At 47.4% G+C, this 20,669-nt stretch overlaps 1 protein-coding gene across 1 annotated transcript in view; it reads right to left on the bottom strand.

The window, feature by feature from the left end:
• The window catches only part of LOC123039028 (putative expansin-B14), a 24,493-nt gene extending 5,316 nt beyond the window's left edge, over window positions 1-19,177 (bottom strand). Inside the window, exons 1-2 of the mRNA XM_044462350.1 lie at window positions 19,158-19,177; window positions 16,264-16,385 (exon numbers count right to left, since the gene is read on the bottom strand). Coding sequence (XP_044318285.1) covers window positions 16,264-16,385; window positions 19,158-19,177 — 142 coding nt within the window. The remainder of the gene's footprint in view (window positions 1-16,263; window positions 16,386-19,157) is intronic.
• Between the last annotated feature and the right edge of the window lie 1,492 nt (window positions 19,178-20,669).

Raw genomic sequence — 20,669 nt, 5'->3', positions numbered from 1 at the left:
CCTCGCCTTCCCGGTCGGGCTCGGCCCCGCGCGGGTGCGCCCGAACCGCACCGGGGGCGCCCGCACGCCCGCATAGGCCTTTGGCCCACTGACAAAGGGGCCCTAGCCCCAGAAAGAAAAAAAAAGAGAAAAGAAAAAGAAAAGGAGAATTAAAAATAAAATTAATAAATAAAAATTAAAATGATTAATAAAATTAATTATTAATTAATTAATTAACTAATGGATTAATTAAGTTAATTAATCCGGTTTAATTAATTTAATTAACTAGTTAAGTTTAATTAAACTGTAATTAGATTAACCTAAACCCTAATTAACCTAATTAGAGGATGACAGGTGGGTCCCCCCTGGGACCCACATGTCAGGTTGACCAAGTCAACTCTGTTGACTGCTGATGTCAGCATGACATCATGCTGATGTCATTAATCTATTTTCCGAATTAATTAAATAATTAAATAAATTCCAGAAATTAATAAAATCTTTAGAAAATCATATCTTTTAATCCGTAACTCGGATTAAATTATTTTCAACATGAAAGTTGCTCAGAACGACGAGACGAACCCGGATACGTAGCCCGTTCGTCCACCACACACCCCTAACGTATCAAACCCGCAACTTTTCCCCTCCGGTTCATCTGTTAGAAAACACGAAACACCGGGAATACTTTCCCGGATGTTTTCCCCCCTTCACCGGTATCACCCACTACCGCGTTAGGGCACACCGAACACCGCGTATTGCCTTGTTATATTTTGTGATGCTTTGTTTGCTCTGTATTCATTATTTCTTCCCCCTCTTCTCTCCGGTAGACTACGAGACCGACGCTGCTGCTGACCAGTTCGACTACGGAGTTGACGACCCCTCTCTCTTGCCAGAGCAACCAGGCAAGCCCCCCCCCCCCTTGATCACCAGATATCGCCTATTCTCCTCTATACTGCTTGCATTAGAGTAGTGTAGCATGTTACTGCTTTCCGTTAATCCTATTCTGATGCATAGCCTGTCATTGCTGCTACAGTCATTGATACCTTACCCGCAATCCTAAATGCTTAGTATAGGATGCTAGTTTATCATCATTGTCCCTACATTCTTGTCAGTCTGCCTTGCTATACTATCGGGCCGTGATCACATTGGGAGGTGATCACGGGTATATACTATACATACATACATACTATACAGTTGGTGACTAAAGTCGGGTCAGCTCATTGAGTACCCGCAAGTGATTCTGACGAGGGGGCTGAAAGGACAGGTGGCTCCATCCCGGTAGAGGTGGGCCTGGGTTCCCGACGGCCCTCGACTGTTACTTTGTGGCGGAGCGACAGGGCAGGTTGAGACCACCTAGGAGACAGGTGGGCTTGGCCCTGTTCGGCGTTCGCGGATACTTAACACGCTTAACGAGATCTTGGTATTTGATCTGAGTCGGCTACGAGCCTATACGCACTAACCATCTACGTGGGAGTAGTTATGGGTATCCCGGTGTCGTGGTATCAGCCGAAGCACTTCAGACGTCAGCGACGGAGCGGCGCGCGCCGGATTGGACTGGAACGCCACTAGGCTAGGTCTGCTTCCGGCCGCCCACGCAACGTGCAGGTGTGCTCAGGGCGATGGGCCCAGACCCCTGCGCGCTTAGGTTTAGACCGGCGTGCTGGCCTCTCTGTTGTGCCTAGGTGGGGCTGCGACGTGTTGATCTTCCGAGGCCGGGCATGACCCAGGAAAGTGTGTCCGGCCAAATGGGATCGAGCGTGTTGGGTTATGTGGTGCACCCCTGCAGGGAAGTTAATCTATTCGAATAGCCGTGATCTTCGGTAACAGGACGACTTGGAGTTGTACCTTGACCTTATGACAACTAGAACCGGATACTTAATAAAACACACCCTTCCAAGTGCCAGATACAACCGGTGGTCGCTCTCCCTCAGGGATACGAGGGGAGGATCGCCGGGTAGGATATGCTATGCGATGCTACTTGGAGATGCTACTTGGAGGACTCCAACCTACCCTCTTCTGCCGGTTGCAAGACGAAGGTGACCAGAAGCGTAGTCTTCGATAAGACTAGCTATCCCCCTCTTATTCTGGCATTCTGCAGTTCAGTCCACCGATATGGCCTCCTTACACATATACCCATGCATATGTAGTGTAGTTCCTTGCTTGCGAGTACTTTGGATGAGTACTCACGGTTGCTTTCTCCCCCCTTTTCCCCCTTTTCCTTTCTTTCTGGTTGTCGCAACCAGATGCTGGAGTCCAGGAGCCAGACGCCACCGTCGACGACGACCCCTACTACACCGGAGGTGCCTACTACTACGTGCAGCCCGCTGACGACGACCAGGAGTAGTTAGGAGGATCCCAGGCAGGAGGCCTGCGCCTCTTTCGATCTGTATCCAAGTTTGTGCTAGCCTTCTTAAGGCAAACTTGTTTAACTTATGTCTGTACTCAGATATTGTTGCTTCCGCTGACTCGTCTATGATCGAGCACTTGTATTCGAGCCCTCGAGGCCCCTGGCTTGTATTATGATGCTTGTATGACTTATTTTATTTGTAGAGTTGTGTTGTGATATCTTTCCGTGAGTCCCTGATTTTGATCGTACACATTTGCGTGCATGATTAGTGTACGATTGAATCGGGGGCGTCACACTATGCTAGTTGCTTCGTTCTATCGCTATGCTGCATTACCTATCTTTTGCTCATCAAGCCTCCCAAATTGCCATGAACCCCTAACCTTTGACACCCTTCCTAGCAAACCGTTGCTTGGCTATGTTACCGCTTTGCTCAGCCCCTCTTATAGCGTTGCTAGTTGCAGGTGAAGTTGAAGATTGCTCCATGGTGGACAGGATTTTGGTTGGGATATCACAATATCTCTTATATTATTAATGCATCTATATATTTGGTAAAGGGTGGAAGGCTCGGCCTTATGCCTGGTGTTTTGTTCCACTCTTGCCTCCCTAGTTTCCCTCATACCGGTGTTATGTTCCCAGATTTTGCGTTCCTTACGTGGTCGGATGATTTATGGGACCCCCTTGAATAAAACTCCTCCAGCAAGGCCCAACCTTGGTTTTACCATTTGCCTCACCACCACCTATATTTCCCTTGGGAGTAATTAACCCAAGGGTCATCTTTATTACAGCCCCCCCGGGCCAGTGCTTGTCTAAGTGTTGGTCCGAACCAGAGCCACTTGCAGCGCCACCTCGGGGAAACTCGAGGTCTGGTTTTAGTTGTACATAGTGTTCATTCGGTGTTGCCCTGAGAACAAGATATGTGCAGCTCCTATCGGGATTGTCGGCGCATCAGGCGGTCTTGTGTTGGAAATATGCCCTAGAGGCAATAATAAATTAGTTATTATTATATTTCCTTGTTCATGATAATCGTTTATTATCCATGCTATAATTGTATTGATAGGAAACTCAGATACATGTGTGGGTACATAGACAACACCATGTCCCTAGTAAGCCTCTAGTTGACTAGCTCGTTGATCAATAGATGATTACGGTTTCCTGACCATGGACATTGGATGTCGTTGATAACGGGATCACATCATTAGGAGAATGATGTGATGGACAAGACCCAATCCTAAGCCTAGCACAAAGATCGTGTAGTTCATATGCTAAAGCTTTTCTAATGTCAAGTATCTTTTCCTTAGACCATGAGATTGTGCAACTCCCGGATACCGTAGGAATGCTTTGGGTGTACCAAACGTCACAATGTAACTGGGTGGCTATAAAGGTGCACTACAGGTATCTCCGAAAGTGTCTGTTGGGTTGGCACGAATCGAGACTGGGATTTGTCACTCCGTGTAAACGGAGAGGTATCTCTGGGCCCACTCGGTAGGACATCATCATAATGTGCACAATGTGACCAAGGGGTTGATCACAAGATGATGTGTTACGGAACGAGTAAAGAGACTTGCTGGTAACGAGATTGAACAAGGTATCGGTATACCGACGATCGAATCTCGGGCAAGTACAATACCGTTAGACAAAGGGAATTGTATACGGGATTGATTGAGTCCTTGACATCGTGGTTCATCCGATGAGATCATCGTGGAACATGTGGGAGCCAACATGGGTATCCAGATCCCGCTGTTGGTTATTGGCCGAAGAACGTCTAGGTCATGTCTGCATGGTTCCCGAACCCGTAGGGTCTACACACTTAAGGTTCGATGACGCTAGGGTTATAAAGGAAGTTTGTATGTGGTTACCGAATGTTGTTCGGAGTCTCGGATGAGATCCCGGACGTCACGAGGAGTTCCGGAATGGTCCGGAGGTAAAGATTTATATATGGGAAGTCCTGTTTTGGTCACCGGAAAAGTTTCGAGTTTTTCCGGTAACGTACCGGGACCACCGGGAGGGTCTCGGGGGTCCACCAAGTGGGGCCACCAACCCCGAAGGGCTGCATGGGCCAAGTGTGGGAAGGAACCAGCCCCAGGTGGGCTGGTGCGCCCCCCACAAGGGGCCCAAGGCGCAGGGGAGAGTGGGAGGGGGCAAACCCTAGGGCAGATGGGCCCTAAGGCCCACCCCAGGCACGCCTCCCCTCTCTCCCCCTCTGGCCGCCGCCCAGATGGGATCTGGGGGCTGCCGCCACCCCTGGGAAGGGAACCCTAGAGGGGGCGCAGCCCCCTCCCCTTCCCCTATATATACTTGAGGGTTTTGGGCTGCCAACACATGAGTTTTGACCTCCTCTTGGCGCAGCCCTACCTCTCTCCCTTCTCTTCTCCCGCGGTGCTTGGCAAAGCCCTGCTGGATCACCACGCTCCTTCATCACCACCACGCCGTTGTGCTGCTGCTGGATGGAGTCTTCCTCAACCTCTCCCTCTCTCCTTGTTGGATCAAGGCGTGGGAGACGTCACCGGGCTGTACGTGTGTTGAACGCGGAGGTGCCGTCCGTTCGGCACTAGGATCTCCGGTGATTTGGATCACGACGAGTACGACTCCTTCAACCCCGTTCTCTTGAAGCTTCCGCTTAGCGATCTACAAGGGTATGTAGATGCACTTTCCTTCCCCTCGTTGCTGGTTTTTCCATAGATAGATCTTGGTGACACGTAGGAAAATTTTGAATTTCTGCTACGTTACCCAACAGTGGCATCATGAGCTAGGTCTATTGCGTAGATTCTTTGCACGAGTAGAACACAAAGTAGTTGTGGGTGTTGATGTTGTTCAATATGCTTACCGTTACTAGTCCAATCTTGTTTCGACGGTATTGTGGGATGAAGCGGCCCGGACCGACCTTACACGTACTCTTACGTGAGACAAGTTCCACCGACTGACATGCACTTGGTGCATAAGGTGGCTAGCGGGTGCCAGTCTCTCCCACTTTAGTCGGAACGGATTCGATGAAAAGGGTCCTTATGAAGGGTAAATAGCAATTGGCATATCACGTTGTGGTTTTGCGTAGGTAAGAAACGTTCTTGCTAGAAACCCATAGCAGCCACGTAAAACATGCAAACAACAATTAGAGGACGTCTAACTTGTTTTTGCAGGGTATGCTATGTGATGTGATATGGCCAAGAAGAATGTGATGAATGATATGTGATGTATGAGATTGATCATGTTCTTGTAATAGGAATCACGACTTGCATGTCGATGAGTATGACAACCGCAGGAGCCATAGGAGTTGTCTTTATTTATTGTATGACCTGCGTGTCATTGCACAATGCCATGTAATTACTTTACTTTATTGCTAACCGGTAGCCATAGTAGTAGAAGTAATAGTTGGCGAGACAACTTCATGAAGACACGATGATGGAGATCATGATGATGGAGATCATGGTGTCATGCCGGTGACGATGATGATCATGGAGCCCCGAAGATGGAGATCAAAAGGAGCAAAATGATATTGGCCATATCATGTCACTATTTGATTGCATATGATGTTTATCATGTTTATGCATCTTATTTGCTTAGAACGATGGTAGTAAATAAGATGATCCCTCATTAAAATTTCAAGAAAGTGTTCCCCCTAACTGTGCACCATTGCGAAAGTTCGTCGTTTCTAAGCACCACGTGATGATCGGGTGTGATGGATTCTTACGTTCACATACAACGGGTGTAAGCCAGATTTACACACGCGAAACACTTAGGTTAACTTGACGAGCCTAGCATGTACAGACATGACCTCGGAACACAAGAGACCGAAAGGTCGAGCATGAGTCATATAGTAGATACGATCAACATGAAGATGTTCACCGATGATGACTAGTCCGTCTCACGTGATGATCGGACACGGCCTAGTTGACTCGGATCATGTAATCACTTAGATGACTAGAGGGATGTCTATCTGAGTGGGAGTTCATTAGATGAACTTAATTATCCTGAACATAGTCAAAAGATCTTTGCAAATTATGTCGTAAGCTAGCGCTTTAGTTCCACTGTTTAGATATGTTCCTAGAGAAAATATAGTTGAAAGTTGACAGTAGTGATTATGCGATCAGTAGAAAGCTTATGTCCTTAATGCACCGCTCAGTGTGCTGAACCCCAAACGTCGTTTGTGGATGTTGCGAACATCGGACATACACGTTTTGATAACTACATGATAGTTCAGATAAACGGTTTAGAGTTGAGGCACCAAAGATGTTTTCAAAACGTCACGGAACATATGAGTTGTTTCGAGGGCTGAAATTGGGATTTCAGGCTCGTGCCCACGTCAAGAGGTATAAGACCTCCGACGGTTTTCTTAGCCGGCAAAACTAAGGGAGAAAAGCTCAATCGTTGAGCTTGTGCTCAGATTGTCTGAGTGCAACAGTCACTTGAATCGAGTGGGAGTTGATCTTCCAAATGAGATAGTGATGTTTCTCCAAAAGTCATTGCCACCAAGCTACTAGAGCTTCGTGATGAACTATAACATATCAGGGATAGATATGATGATCCTTGAGGTATTCGTGATGTTTGACACCGCGAAAGTAGAAATCAAGAAGGAGCATCAATTGTTGATGGTTGGTGAAACCACTAGTTTCAAAAAGGGCAAGGGCAAGAAGGGATACTTCATGAAACGACAAATCAGCTGCTGCTCTAGTGAAGAAACCCAAGGTTGAACCTAAACCCGAGACTAAGTGCTTCTGTGATAAGGGGAATAGTCACTAGAGCGGAATTACCCTAGATACTTGGTAGATGAGAAGGCTGGCAAGGTCGATAGAAGTATATTGGATATACATTATGTTAATGTGTACTTTACTAGTACTCCTAGTAGCACCAGGGTATTAGATACTGGTTCGGTTGCTAAGTGTTGGTAACTCAAAATAAAAGAGCTACGGAATAAACGGAGACTAGCTAAAGGTGAGCTGACGATAAGTGTTGGAAGTGTTTCCAAGTTTGATGTGATCAAACATCGCACGCTCCCTCTACCATCAAGATTAGTATTAAACCTGAATAATTGTCATTTGGTGTTTGCGTTGAGCATAGACATGATTGGATTATGTCTATCGCAATACGGTTATTCATTTAAGGAGAATAATGGTTACTCTGTTTATTTGAAGGACCAATCTAGCTGGCGGCCGGGCGCTAGGTACCGCTCGCGAGCGGCCGGCCCCTGTCCGAGACGTCTAGTCACTGCCGCATATTAAAAACGCCAGGTAGAGTTTGGGAGCGGCCAGTGGAAAAGGTAAGTACGTGGTCCGTTGTACACTAAAGGGAGTTGACCATCTAGTTTGCTTTTTAATTTTTGTTTCTTAAAAAAGCCATAACTTTTGAACCAAATATCGAAATTAAGATCCGCTTTCACCACTGAAATCCTCGCGATGTGCTCTTCGAAACTAGATCCCGCATGGATATGTTTTGACAAACTTTTTTTTGTGCAATTTTGTCCCCGTTTTGTGTAACTGACTAGCCGTCGATGTGCAACTACCTGACAGGGATGTGCAACTTTTTTTGTACACCGTAGACATGCAGTTTTTCTCTATGGTACCTCCATCCCCAAATTGCCTCCTTCCAGTGAGATGTGCAACTTCGTTTGTTGCCCAGGCCATGCAATTTTCACTAGTGGCACCACCCCATACTACTCTCTAAAATTGAAATGTGCAATTTCATCTGCTGCCCCGGTGCCCTGGCCAACTGCCTGGTAGTCATCGCGCGTGTGAGCCTCTACAACCGCGTTTGAGGGACTATCCTGTAAGAATGTCCCAACTCCACGGCCACGCATGTGCGACTATGAACACAAGAGTGTGCAACTCCATGGTCGGACGTGGGCACCTCCCATAGCAATTCATGTGCGACTATGCAGACGATATTGTGCAACTGTGTGGCCATGCATATGTGACTATGCCGACGAGAGTGTGCAAATCCGTGGCCGGGCATGAGCACCTCCCATAAAAACTCATGTGTGACTATGTGGACGAGGTTGTGCAACTCCATGGCCATGTATGTGCGACTGTGCCGACGAGAGTGTGCAACTCCGCAGCCATGCGTGAGCACCTCTCACGACAATTTATGTGTGACTATGCGAACGAGATTGTGCAACTCTGTGGCCATGCATGTGTGACTATACCGACGAGAGTGCGCAACTCCGCGGCCGGGCGTGAGCACCTCCCCCGGCAATTCATGTGCGACTATCCGGACGATATTGTGCAACTCTATGGTCATGCATGTGCGACTATACCGACGAGAGTGTGCAACTCCATGTAGACAACTTTTCTGCACCCTCATGGTCTATGGATGTGCATTTTTTTCACCATTCAACAAAACCATGTCAGTGAGATGTGCAACTTTATCTGTTGCCCTGGCCAACTGCCTAGCAGATTTTGTGCAACTACTTCTATTGCCCCTGCCAACTACTTCCAATGACCGTGTCCAACTGAAAACAACTATGTGTGCAACTAGAACTACTATAGATGCCAACAAAAAATGATCGCCGTGTGTGCAACTTTCCAATGACCATGTCCAACTGAAAAAAACTATGTGTGCAACTAGAACTACTATAGATGCCAACCAAAAATGAATCCCGTGTGTGCAACTTTCCAATGACCGTGTCCAACTGAAAACAACTATTTGTGCAACTAGAACTACTATAGATGCCAATCAAAAATGAACCCCGTGTGTGCAACTTTTCAATGATCAAATGTGTGCAAAATGTGTGCAGTAAAAATGAGCAAAAACAATTGATATCAAAAAATGCCATGAGGTAAGCAAGTAATGTTTATTTTTCAAAGCACACATACAAAACAAAATAAAATGTGTGCAACTTGATGCACTGTATGGCCAACAGGTCACACATGAGTGTGCAACCAAAAAATCAGCATACACACTGCATGGTCATGATTTAGGCATTGGAGCCAAAACTAAACTAATTGTCAACCAACTATATAGCCCTTCCCTGTACAACTACATAAGTGTGACTAAGCCAGCTAGGATATGTACTGCCTTGATTTGCAAACTCATGTATGAATGCATACCCTTGTGACAACAGAGCACACATGAGTGTCCAACCAAAAGAACACACATACTGCTTGAACATGGTTTACACAATGTATCCATCTGAATACCATTGCTTGTGCAACTGGTTAACCCTCACTGTGCAACTTCATAAGTGGCTAGCTAGCTGAGATTTGTATATGCATGATCCAACTACATTTGCGTTTCTGTGCAACTATGACAACAAACCAGCCAACTGGTTACTTATATGCATGCAAGAAAACAGAGAAACCACACAGATGCATTTTGAGAGGATTGAGCAATAACATTAGAACTATCCTCTCGGTACTCTTATGTACTTCCCTCTTCCTATTCCAACTCAAATCGCCGCCCAAAAACCAAAACATACAAACGTTATAGTGGTAGTTGACTAAAGAAAACACTTATTTCACCACCCAATCATTCAGTTTCTGCAAGGAAGATGAAACACACATAGAATTGGACTAGTTTGCTTCAGTCATGTACTGAGTAGCAGACTAGCACTAAATTAGAAAAAGGAAAACAAGCATTAAAAATGTAAATATAAACTAGACTCGTGTACCAGGACTACTAGCAAATACTACTACATTGTATTGACATGCAGGCACCTAGAATCGCTAGGCTATGATAGTCGAGTTAACGAATTTCCGACGAGAGTCAATGCTCTCTCATGGGGCCCTTCTGCCTGAATCATGCCAGAATCGCTGTCGGCGCTGGGACCTGACACTGCCGCATCTCCGCTCAACAGATCATGACGCCGGAAAGACCACATCAGACACCACCACCACCGGAGGCTGCTCTATCTCCGCCAGTGTGACACAGACATCAGACACATGGTGACCAGAGGATCCTCCACCTCCGCCATCACGGCGTCCAGGCGCGTGGAGGAGGTCATCAAAGAGCAAGCAGATGGGGGGTAGTGGGCTCAGTCGGAGCAGGAGAGGAAGGATCTCAACCAGCCTCGGGCAGAGGAAGGAGATGACGGCCGCATCCCGTCGACGACGGCAGGGCGCGGCAGCGATGGGGCTGGATCTGGTTGCCCAGGGAGCATGGGGCAGTTGGAGAGGACGCCATGGTGGAGTAGGCTGGTGGTGGTGCGGCCAAGACAACCGTCGTGGTGGTGGTGCGACGTCGACCTCGGGGTAGAGCCACGCCGGGGTGGTCCTCCCCTCCTCCGATCCGCCGGTGGAGTGTGGTGGGCTGGTGGCCGGTTAGTGGGAGGCTCCTGATGGTCGGCGTTGAGGGGAGAGGCCGACGAGCCCCCTCTGATCCAGATCCATGGGGAAGAGTGAGAGAGAGAATAGAAAGAGAGACGCAGGTGCTGCGAGGAAGACAGAAAGAGGCTGTCGGTGGGGTGGGCCGGGACCTTGTCAGATATCGCCTGTGATGCCGGATCGTGCGGCCGCGAGCCGGCCGCTTGATGTCTCTAAATAGTGCGTATGCACTTTTTAGATTTTAGGTTATTTGAATAATACCTTCAATGGTCTTGCACCTGAAATGAATGGTTTATTGAATCTCGATCGTAGTGATACACATTTTCATGCCAAAAGATATAAGATAGTAATGATAGTACCACTTAATTGTGGCACTGCCATGTAAGTCATATTGGTATAAAACGCATGAAGAAGTTCCATGTTGATGGATCTTTGGACTCACTCGTTTTTGAAAAGTTTGAGACATGCGAACCACGTCTATTGGTGTATACGCATGAAGAAACTCCATGCAGATGGATCGTTTGGACTCACTTGATTTTGAATCACTTGAGATATGCAAATCATACCACATGGGCAAGATGACTGAGAAGCCTCGTTTTCAGTAAGATGGAACAAGGTAGCAACTTGTTGGAAGTAACATATTTTGATGTGTGCAGTCCAATGAGTGCTGAGGCATGCAGTGAATATCGTTATGTTCTTACTTCACAAGATGATTCGAGTAAATGTTGAGTATATTTACTTGATGAAACACAAGTCTGAATTATTGAATGGTTCAAGTAATTTCAGAGTGAAGTTGAAGATCATTGTGACAAGAGGATAAAATGTCTATGATATGATCATAGAGATGAGTATCTGAGTTACGAGTTTGGCACACAATCAAGACATTGTGGAGATTGTTTCACAACCAATACCGCCTGGAACACCATAGTGTGATGGTGTGTCCAAACATCATAACTGCACCCTATTGGATATGGTGCATACCATGATGTCTCTTATCGAATTACCACTGTCGTTCATGGGTTAGGCATTAGAGACAACTGCACTCACTTTAATAGGGCACCACGTAATTCCGTTGAGACGACACCGTTTGAACTATGGTTTGGAGAAACCTAAGTTGTCATTTCTTAAAAGTTTGGGGCTGCGATGCTTATGTGAAAAAGTTTCAGGTTGATAAGCTCGAACCCAAAGCGGATAAAATGCATCTTCATAGGACACCCAAAACAGTTGGGTATACCTCCTAATTCAGATCCGAAAGCAATAGGGATTGTTTCTTGAATCGGGTCCTTTCTCGAGGGAAAGTTTGTCTCGAAGAATTGAGTGGGAGGATGGTGGAGACTTGATGAGGTTATTGAACTGTCACTTCAACTAGTGTGTAGCAGGGCATAGGAAGTTGTTCCTGTGGCACCTACACCAATTGAAGTAGAAGCTTATGATAGTGATCATGAAGTTTTGGATCAAGTCACTATCGTACCTCGTAGGGTGACAAGGATGCGTACCACTTCAGAGTGGCACAGTAATCCTGTCTTGAAGGTCATGTTACTAGACAACAATGAACCTACGAGCTATGGAGAAGCGATGGTGGGCCCAAATTCCGACAAATGGTTAGAAGCCATGAAATCCGAGATAGGATCCATGTATCATAACAAAGCATGGACTTTGGTGGACTTGCCCGATGATCGGCAAGCCATTGAAATAAATGGATCTTTAAGAAGAAGACGGACGTGGACGGTAATGTCACTGTCTATGAAGCTCGACTTGTGGCGAAGAGTTTTTCACAAGTTCAAGGAGTTGACTACGATGAGATTTTCTCATCTGTAGCGATGCTTAAGTCCGTCGAAATCATGTTAGCATTAGCTGCATTTATGAAATCTGGCAGATGGATGTCAAGAGGAGTTTCCTTACCAGTTTTCGTAAGGAAAGGTTGTATGTGATACAATCAGAAAAGTTTTGTCGATCCTAAGGATGCTAAAAGGTATGCTGGCTCCAGCGATCCTTCTAAGGACTGGAGTAAGCATCTCGGAGTTGGAATGTGCGCTTTGATAAGATGATCAAAGATTTTGGGTTTATACAAAGTTCATGAGAAACTTGTATTTCCAAAGAAGTGAGTGGGAGCACTATGGAATTTCTGATGAGTATATGTTGTTGACATATTGTTGATCAGAAATGATGTAGAATTTCTGGAAAGCATATAGGGTTATTTGAAAGGTGTTTTTCAATAGAAAACCTGGATTAAGCTACTTGGACATTGAGCATCAAGATCTATGAGGATAGATCAAAAACGCTTAATGGTACTTTCAAATGAGCATATACCTTGACATGATCTTGAAGGTGTTCAATATGGATCAGTCAAAGAAGGAGTTCTTGCCTGAGATGTAAGGTATGAAGTTAAGACTTAAAGCTCGACCACGACAGAAAAGAGAGAAAGGACGAAGGTCGTCCCCTATGCTTGAGACGTAGGCTCTATAGTATGCTATGTTGTGTACTGCACCGGAAGTGTGCCTTGCCATGAGTCAGTCAAGGGGTACAAGAATGATCCAGGAATGGATCATTGGACAGCGGTCAAAATTGTCCTTGGAGTAAATAAGGACATGTTATGGAGGTGATAAAAAGTTCGACGTAAAGGGTTACGTCGATGCAAGCTTTAACACCTATCCGAATGACTCTGAGTAGCAAACCGGATACGTATAGTGGAGCAACCATTTGGAATAACTCCAAGTGGAGAATGGTAGCAGTATTTATAATATGACCTAGAGATTCGCAAAGTACAGACGGATCTGAATGTTGCAGACCCGTTGACTAAAACTCTCTTACAAGCAAAACATGATCAAACCCCAGAACTCATCGAGTCTTAATCACATGATGATGTGAACTAGTTTAGTGACACTAGTAAACTCTTTGGATGTTGGTCACATGGCGATGTGACCTGTGAGTGTTAATCACATGGCGATGTGAACTAGATTATTGACTCTAGTGCAAGTGGGAGACTGTTGGAAATATGCCCTAGAGGCAATAATAAATTAGTTATTATTATATTTCCTTGTTCATGATAATTGTTTATTATCCATGCTATAATTGTATTGACAGGAAACTCAGATACATGTGTGGGTACATAGACAACACCATGTCCCTAGTAAGCCTCTAGTTGACTAGCTCGTTGATCAATAGATGGTTACGGTTTCCTGACCATGGACATTGGATGTCGTTGATAACGGGATCACATCATTAGGAGAATGATGTGATGGACAAGACCCAATCCTAAGCCTAGCACAAAGATCGTGTAGTTCATATGCTAAAGCTTTTCTAATGTCAAGTATCTTTTCCTTAGACCATGAGATTGTGCAACTCCCGGATACCGTAGGAATGCTTTGGGTGTACCAAACGTCACAACGTAATTGGGTGGCTATAAAGGTGCACTACAGGTATCTCCGAAAGTGTCTGTTGGGTTGGCACGAATCGAGACTGGGATTTGTCACTCCGTGTAAACGGAGAGGTATCTCTGGGCCCACTCGGTAGGACATCATCATAATGTGCACAATGTGACCAAGGGGTTGATCACGGGATGATGTGTTACGGAACGAGTAAAGAGACTTGCTGGTAACGAGATTGAACAAGGTACCGGTATACCGACGATCGAATCTCGGGCAAGTACAATACCGTTAGACAAAGGGAATTGTATACGGGATTGATTGAGTCCTTGACATCGTGGTTTATCCGATGAGATCATCGTGGAACATGTGGGAGCCAACATGGGTATCCAGATCCCGCTGTTGGTTATTGGCCGAAGAACGTCTAGGTCATGTCTGCATGGTTCCCGAACCCGTAGGGTCTACACACTTAAGGTTCGATGACGCTAGGGTTATAAAGGAAGTTTGTATGTGGTTACCGAATGTTGTTCGGAGTCCCGAATGAGATCCCGGACGTCACGAGGAGTTCCGGAATGGTCCGGAGGTAAAGATTTATATATGGGAAGTCCTGTTTTGGTCACCGGAAAAGTTTCGGGTTTTTCCGGTAACGTACCGGGACCACCGGGAGGGTCTCGGGGGTCCACCAAGTGGGGCCACCAACCCCGGAGGGCTGCATGGGCCAAGTGTGGGAGGGAACCAGCCCCAGGTGGGCTGGTGCGCCCCCCACAAGGGGCCCAAGGCGCAGGGGAGAGTGGGAGGGGGCAAACCCTAGGGCAGATGGGCCCTAAGGCCCACCCCAGGCGCGCCTCCCCTCTCTCCCCCTCTGGCCGCCGCCCAGATGGGATCTGGGGGCTGCCGCCACCCCTGGGGAGAGAACCCTAGAGGGGGCGCAGCCCCCTCCCCTTCCCCTATATATACTTGAGGGTTTTGGGCTGCCAACACATGAGTTTTGACCTCCTCTTGGCGCAGCCCTACCTCTCTCCCTTCTCTTCTCCTGCGGTGCTTGGCGAAGCCCTGCTGGATCACCACGCTCCTCCATCACCACCACGCTGTTGTGCTGCTGCTGGATGGAGTCTTCCTCAACCTCTTCCTCTCTCCTTGCTGGATCAAGGCATGGGAGACGTCACCGGGCTGTACGTGTGTTGAACGCGGAGGTGCCGTCCGTTCGGCACTAGGATCTCCGATGATTTGGATCACGACGAGTACGACTCCTTCAACCCCGTTCTCTTGAATGCTTCCGCTTAGCGATCTACAAGGGTATGTAGATGCACTCTCCTTCCCCTCGTTGCTGGTTTCTCCATAGATAGATCTTGGTGACACGTAGGAAAATTTTGAATTTCTGCTACGTTACCCAACATCTTGCTGGTCTTGTTTTACCATTGTCAAAATGTCTTGTAAACCGGGATTCCAAGTCTGATCGGGTCTTCCTGGGAGAAGGTATATTCCTTCGTTGATCGCGAGAGCTTGTCATGGGCTAAGTTGGGACACCCCTGCAGGGTATAATCTTTCGAAAGCCGTGCCTGCGGTTATAGGCAGATGGGAATTTGTTAATGTTCGGTTGTAGATAACTTGACACCAGATCCGAATTAAAATGCATCAATCGCGTGTGTAGCCGTGATGGTCTCTTCTCGGCGGAGTCCGGGAAGTGAACACGGTCTTTGGGTTATGTTTGACGTAAGTAGGAGTTCAGGATCACTTCTTGATCATTGCTAGTTGACGACCGTTCTGCTTGCTCTCTTCTCGCTCTTGTTTGCGTATGTTAGCCACCATATATGCTTAGTCGCTGTTGCAGCCTCACCACTTTACCCCTTCCTTTCCCTTTAAGCTTTGCTAGTCTTGATACCCATGGTAATGGGATTGCTGAGTCCTCGTGGCTCACAGATTACTACAACAACAGTTGCAGGTACAGGTTCATGCGATGATCGTGATGCGAGAGTGATGCTTGCTTGCATTGAGTTCTTCTTCTGCTTCTGCTTCGATCAGGGGATAGGTTCCAGGTCGGCAGCCTGGGCTAGCAGGGTGGATGTCGTTTGAGCTTCTGTTTGTGTTTCATCCGTAGTCGGATGTTGATATTGTGTATGATATATTGTTGTATCCGTGTGGCATTGTATGCCTTATGTATGTATCCCCATCTATTATGTAATGTTGATGTAATGATATCCACCTTGCAAAGCGTTTCAATATGCGGTTCTATCCTTGGTGGGACCTTCGAGTCTCTTTAGGATAGTATCACATATTGGGCGTGACATGGAGGTCTGCATGCATCGCCATGCGACCATATACCTACCGTCGATGCCGGCGCCTTGGCGAAGATCATACCACGTTGCGCCGCTGTCCAACCAACCTGAGACGCTGCGTGAATGGAGGAGGAGAAGGCAGCTAAAATGAATAATCACATAAAATTTTGGCCTAAAAAATGAAGAAATTTATAATCACATAAAATGAAGAAATGATTCTAAAATAAAATAAAATGAAGAAATGTTCCTAAAAAAACATAAAATGAATGAATATCCCTAAAAACACAAAATGAAGAAATAATGTCTCAAAACAAACAAAATGAAGAAACATGTGGCAAGTATTGGTAGTACTACCTCTGGGTGTTTCTTTACTCTGCATATAAGTGGTGTGTGAAGTCAAACTTTGTAATATTTTGTGACGCCCCCGATTCAATCGTACACTAATCATGCACGCAAATGTGTACGATCAAGATCAGGGACTCACGGGAAGATATCACAACACAACTCTACAAATAAAATAAGTCATACAAGCATCATAATACAAGCCAGGGGCCTCGAGGGCTCGAATACAAGTGCTCGATCATAGACGAGTCAGCGGAAGCAACAATATCTGAGTACAGACATAAGTTAAACAAGTTTGCCTTAAGAAGGCTAGCACAAACTGGGATACAGATCGAAAGAGGCGCAGGTCTCCTGCCTGGGATCCTCCTAAACTACTCCTGGTCGTCGTCAGCGGGCTGCACGTAGTAGTAGGCACCTCCGGTGTAGTAGTCGGCGTCGACGGTGGCGTCTGGCTCCTGGACTCCAGCATCTGGTTGCGACAACCAGGTAGAAGGGAAAGGGGAAAAAGAGGGAGAAAAGCAACCGTGAGTACTCATCCAAAGTACTCGCAAGCAAGGAGCTACACTACATATGCATGGGTATATGTGTAAAGGGCCATATCGGTGGACTGAACTGCAGAATGCCAGAATAAGAGGGGGATAGCTAATCCTGTCGAAGACTACGCTTCTGGCAGCCTCCGTCTTGCAGAATGTAGAAGAGAGTAGATTGAAGTCCTCCAAGTAGCATCTCCAAGTAGCATCTCCAAGTAGCATCTCCAATAGCATCGCATAGCATAACCCTACCCGGCGATCCTCCCCTCGTCGCCCTGTGGAAAAGCGATCACCGGGTTGTCTGTGGAACTTGGAAGGGTGTGTTTTATTAAGTATCCGGTTCTAGTTGTCATAAGGTCAAGGTACAACTCCAAGTCGTCCTGTTACCGAAGATCACGGCTATTCGAATAGATTAACTTCCCTGCAGGGGTGCACCACATAATCCAACACGCTCGATCCCATTTGGCCGGACACACTTTCCTCGGTCATGCCCGGCCTCGGAAGATCAACACGTCGCAGCCCCACCTAGGCACAACAGAGAGGTCAGCACGCCGGTCTAAACCTAAGCGCACAGGGGTCTGGGCCCATCGCCCTTAGCACACCTGCACGTTGCGTACGCGGCCGGTGAGCAGACCTAGCAACCTCCATTACAAAGGAAGTTGCGTTAACGCAGTCCAACCCGGCGCGCGCCACTCAGTCGCTGACGTCAAGAAGGCTTCGGCTGATACCACGACGCCGGGATACCCATAACTACTCCCGCGTAGATGGTTAGTGCGTATAGGCTCGTAGCCGACTCAGATCAAATACCAAGATCTCGTTAAGCGTGTTAAGTATCCGCGAACGCCGAACAGGGCCAGGCCCACCTGTCTCCTAGGTGGTCTCAACCTGCCCTGTCGCTCCGCCACAAAGTAACAGTCGGGGGCCGTCGGGAACCCAGGCCCACCTCTACCGGGATGGAGCCACCTGCCCCTTCAGCCCCCAACTCCGAACAGTATCACAGGTAATGTAACAGTGTAAAGTATATAGTATATGCCTGTGATCACCTCCCGAAGTGATCACAGCCCAGTAGTATAGCAAGGCAGACGGACAAGAGTGTAGGGCCACTGATGGAACACTAGCATCCTATACTAAGCATTTAGGATTGCGGGTAATGTATCAATGACTGTAGCAGCAATGACAGGCTATGCATCAGAATAGGATTAACGGAAAGCAGTAACATGCTACACTACTCTAATGCAAGCAGTATAGAGAAGAGTAGGCGATATCTGGTGATCAAAGGGGGGGCTTGCCTGGTTGCTCTGGCAAGAGAGAGGGGTCGTCAACTTCGTAGTCGAACTGGTCAGCAGCAGCGTCGGTCTCGTAGTCTATCGGAGAGAAGAGGGGGAAGAAATAATGAATACAGAGCAAACAAAGCATCACAAAATATAACAAGGCAATACGCGGTGTTCGGTGTGCCCTAACGCGGTATGAGGTGGTACCGGTTAAGGGGGGAAACATCCGGGAAAGTATTCCCGGTGTTTCGCGTTTTCGGGCAGAGGAGCCGGAGGGGGAAAGTTGCGAGTTCAATAGGTTAGGGGTGTGTGGCGAACGAACGGACTGCGTATCCGGATTCGTCTCGTTGTTCTGAGCAACTTTCATGTAGAAAGTATTTTCATCTGAGCTACGGTTTATTTTATATGATTTTCTAAGTTTTAATCATTTTTAGAATTTATTTAATTATTTAATTCTAACCTTATCCAAAACAGTGTTTGCTGACGTCATCATGACGTCAGCAGTCAACAGGGGCGTTGACTGGTCAAACTGACGTGTGGGTCCAGCGGGGCCCACTTGTCATACCCTGTTTAGGCTAATCAGGTTTTAGCTAAACTAATCATAGTTTAATTAGACTAATTAGTTAATTTGATTAATCTAATTATGATTAATTAACTTAATTAATTCCTTAATTAATTAATTAATTAATTAATTAATTTAATTATTATTAATTTTAATTAATTCGAAAAATGGATTTATGACATCAACATGATGTCATGTTGACATCAGCAGCCAACATGGATTGACTAAGTCAAACTTACACGTGGTCCCCATTTGTCATACTCTGTTAGCTAATTAACAGTAGTTAATTAGGTAAATTAGTCATTAGGTTAGTTAACCTTATTTAGTTAATTTAATCAGAATTAATTAAATTAATTATTTAGTTAATTAACTAATTAGTTAATTAACTTTTTAGTAATTAATTTTTTATTTTTTATTTTTTATTTATTTTTTTTTATTTTTTTAATTCTTTTTTTAAACGTTATGGGCATGGGGCCCATCTGTCATAGGCCCCAGGGGCCTTAGCGGTAGCGGGCATCGGGCGCAATGCGCGACCGAATGGGCGCACGCCCAGGTGCAGGCGGACCCGGGAGGGCACCGGAACGGCGGAGGTCGGTGGCCACGGCATGGCCATGGCCGGAGCGGGGCGAGGCCGCGGTGGTGCGCGGGCGGCCGCCGGAGGCCGTGCGGGTGGCAGCCAGAGGCGGTGCTCGGCTGTGGCCCAGCGGGAGCTGCGGCAGTGGCCGCGGGGGGCTCGGCCGGAGCAGTAGGGGAAGGCGGGTGGCGACCGGAGGCAGCACAGAGGAGCGAGGCCACCGTGGCGACGGGGCGCTGCAGCCCGACTGGTCCCCTGGCGCCGGCTGGGGCGAAAGAGGGCGTCGGCCAGGGCGGAGGAGGGCGAGTGCGGCCTGGAACGCAAGCTCCGGCACGCGGGCGTAGTGATGCGTGCACGGGCGTGGACGGGACAGGGTCGTGGTGAGCGCGGGGGCGAGGGAGAGGGAGGACGCCGGGGGCCTCACCACGATTCGTAGGGATTCGGGCAGCGGGGCTCGGGGAGGAGGTCGAGGACGTCGCGATGGAGGGGAAGCAGGCCGGCGGGGAGGCGCTCTTGGCGGCGACGGGCGGCGGTGTCGAGGCCGCGGGCGTCGGGTGGCGGCGACTTGCGGCGGCGGTGTCCAGGCGGCGGGGCGCGGCTCGATCCGGCGGCTTCAGGGTCGGTAACGAGGCGAGGCGCCGGCGTCGAGGAGTGGGGGGGCGCGGTTGCCGGGGAGAGGCGGCGGGGTCGGGACGAGGCCGACGGGGCGATGGGATGGGGGCGCCGAGCGCTGGGGCGCTGGGTGTGTGGCGGCGCTGGGAGGGAGAGGGAGAGACGTGCGGGGGGGAGAGTGGGGGTTCGTGGGATAGGGTTAGGTCACGGTGGGGGTTATGGAAGGTTAGGTGGGCCGTCCTGGTTGGATGGCCAGCCCGGCATGTGGGTGGGCCGATGCCCAGTAGGGGGGGAAGGCCTTTTCTGTTTTTATTTCTTTTGTTCTATTTTTGTTTATTATTCTTTTTCTGTTTTCTGTTTTATTTTAGTTCCTCTTTTATTTTAGTTTTATAGACTATAAAAGTAGTCCCTAATTTAGTGTTAGTAATTAGCTACTGCCACATAAGTTTGGGCAACAAAATAAAATAGCTTAATATTTTATTTATCGTAAAAGGCATTCAACAAATTGTTTTTGCTACTGTTTAAAACATTTTATAGTATTTTACACTTTTATAAAAGTGTGGTT

This window comes from Triticum aestivum, chromosome 2B (genome assembly GCF_018294505.1).
Source record: "Triticum aestivum cultivar Chinese Spring chromosome 2B, IWGSC CS RefSeq v2.1, whole genome shotgun sequence".
Taxonomy (NCBI): Eukaryota; Viridiplantae; Streptophyta; class Magnoliopsida; order Poales; family Poaceae; genus Triticum; species Triticum aestivum.
The sequence above is the reverse complement of the archived record's forward strand: the minus strand, read 5'-3'. Positions and strand labels throughout refer to the sequence as shown.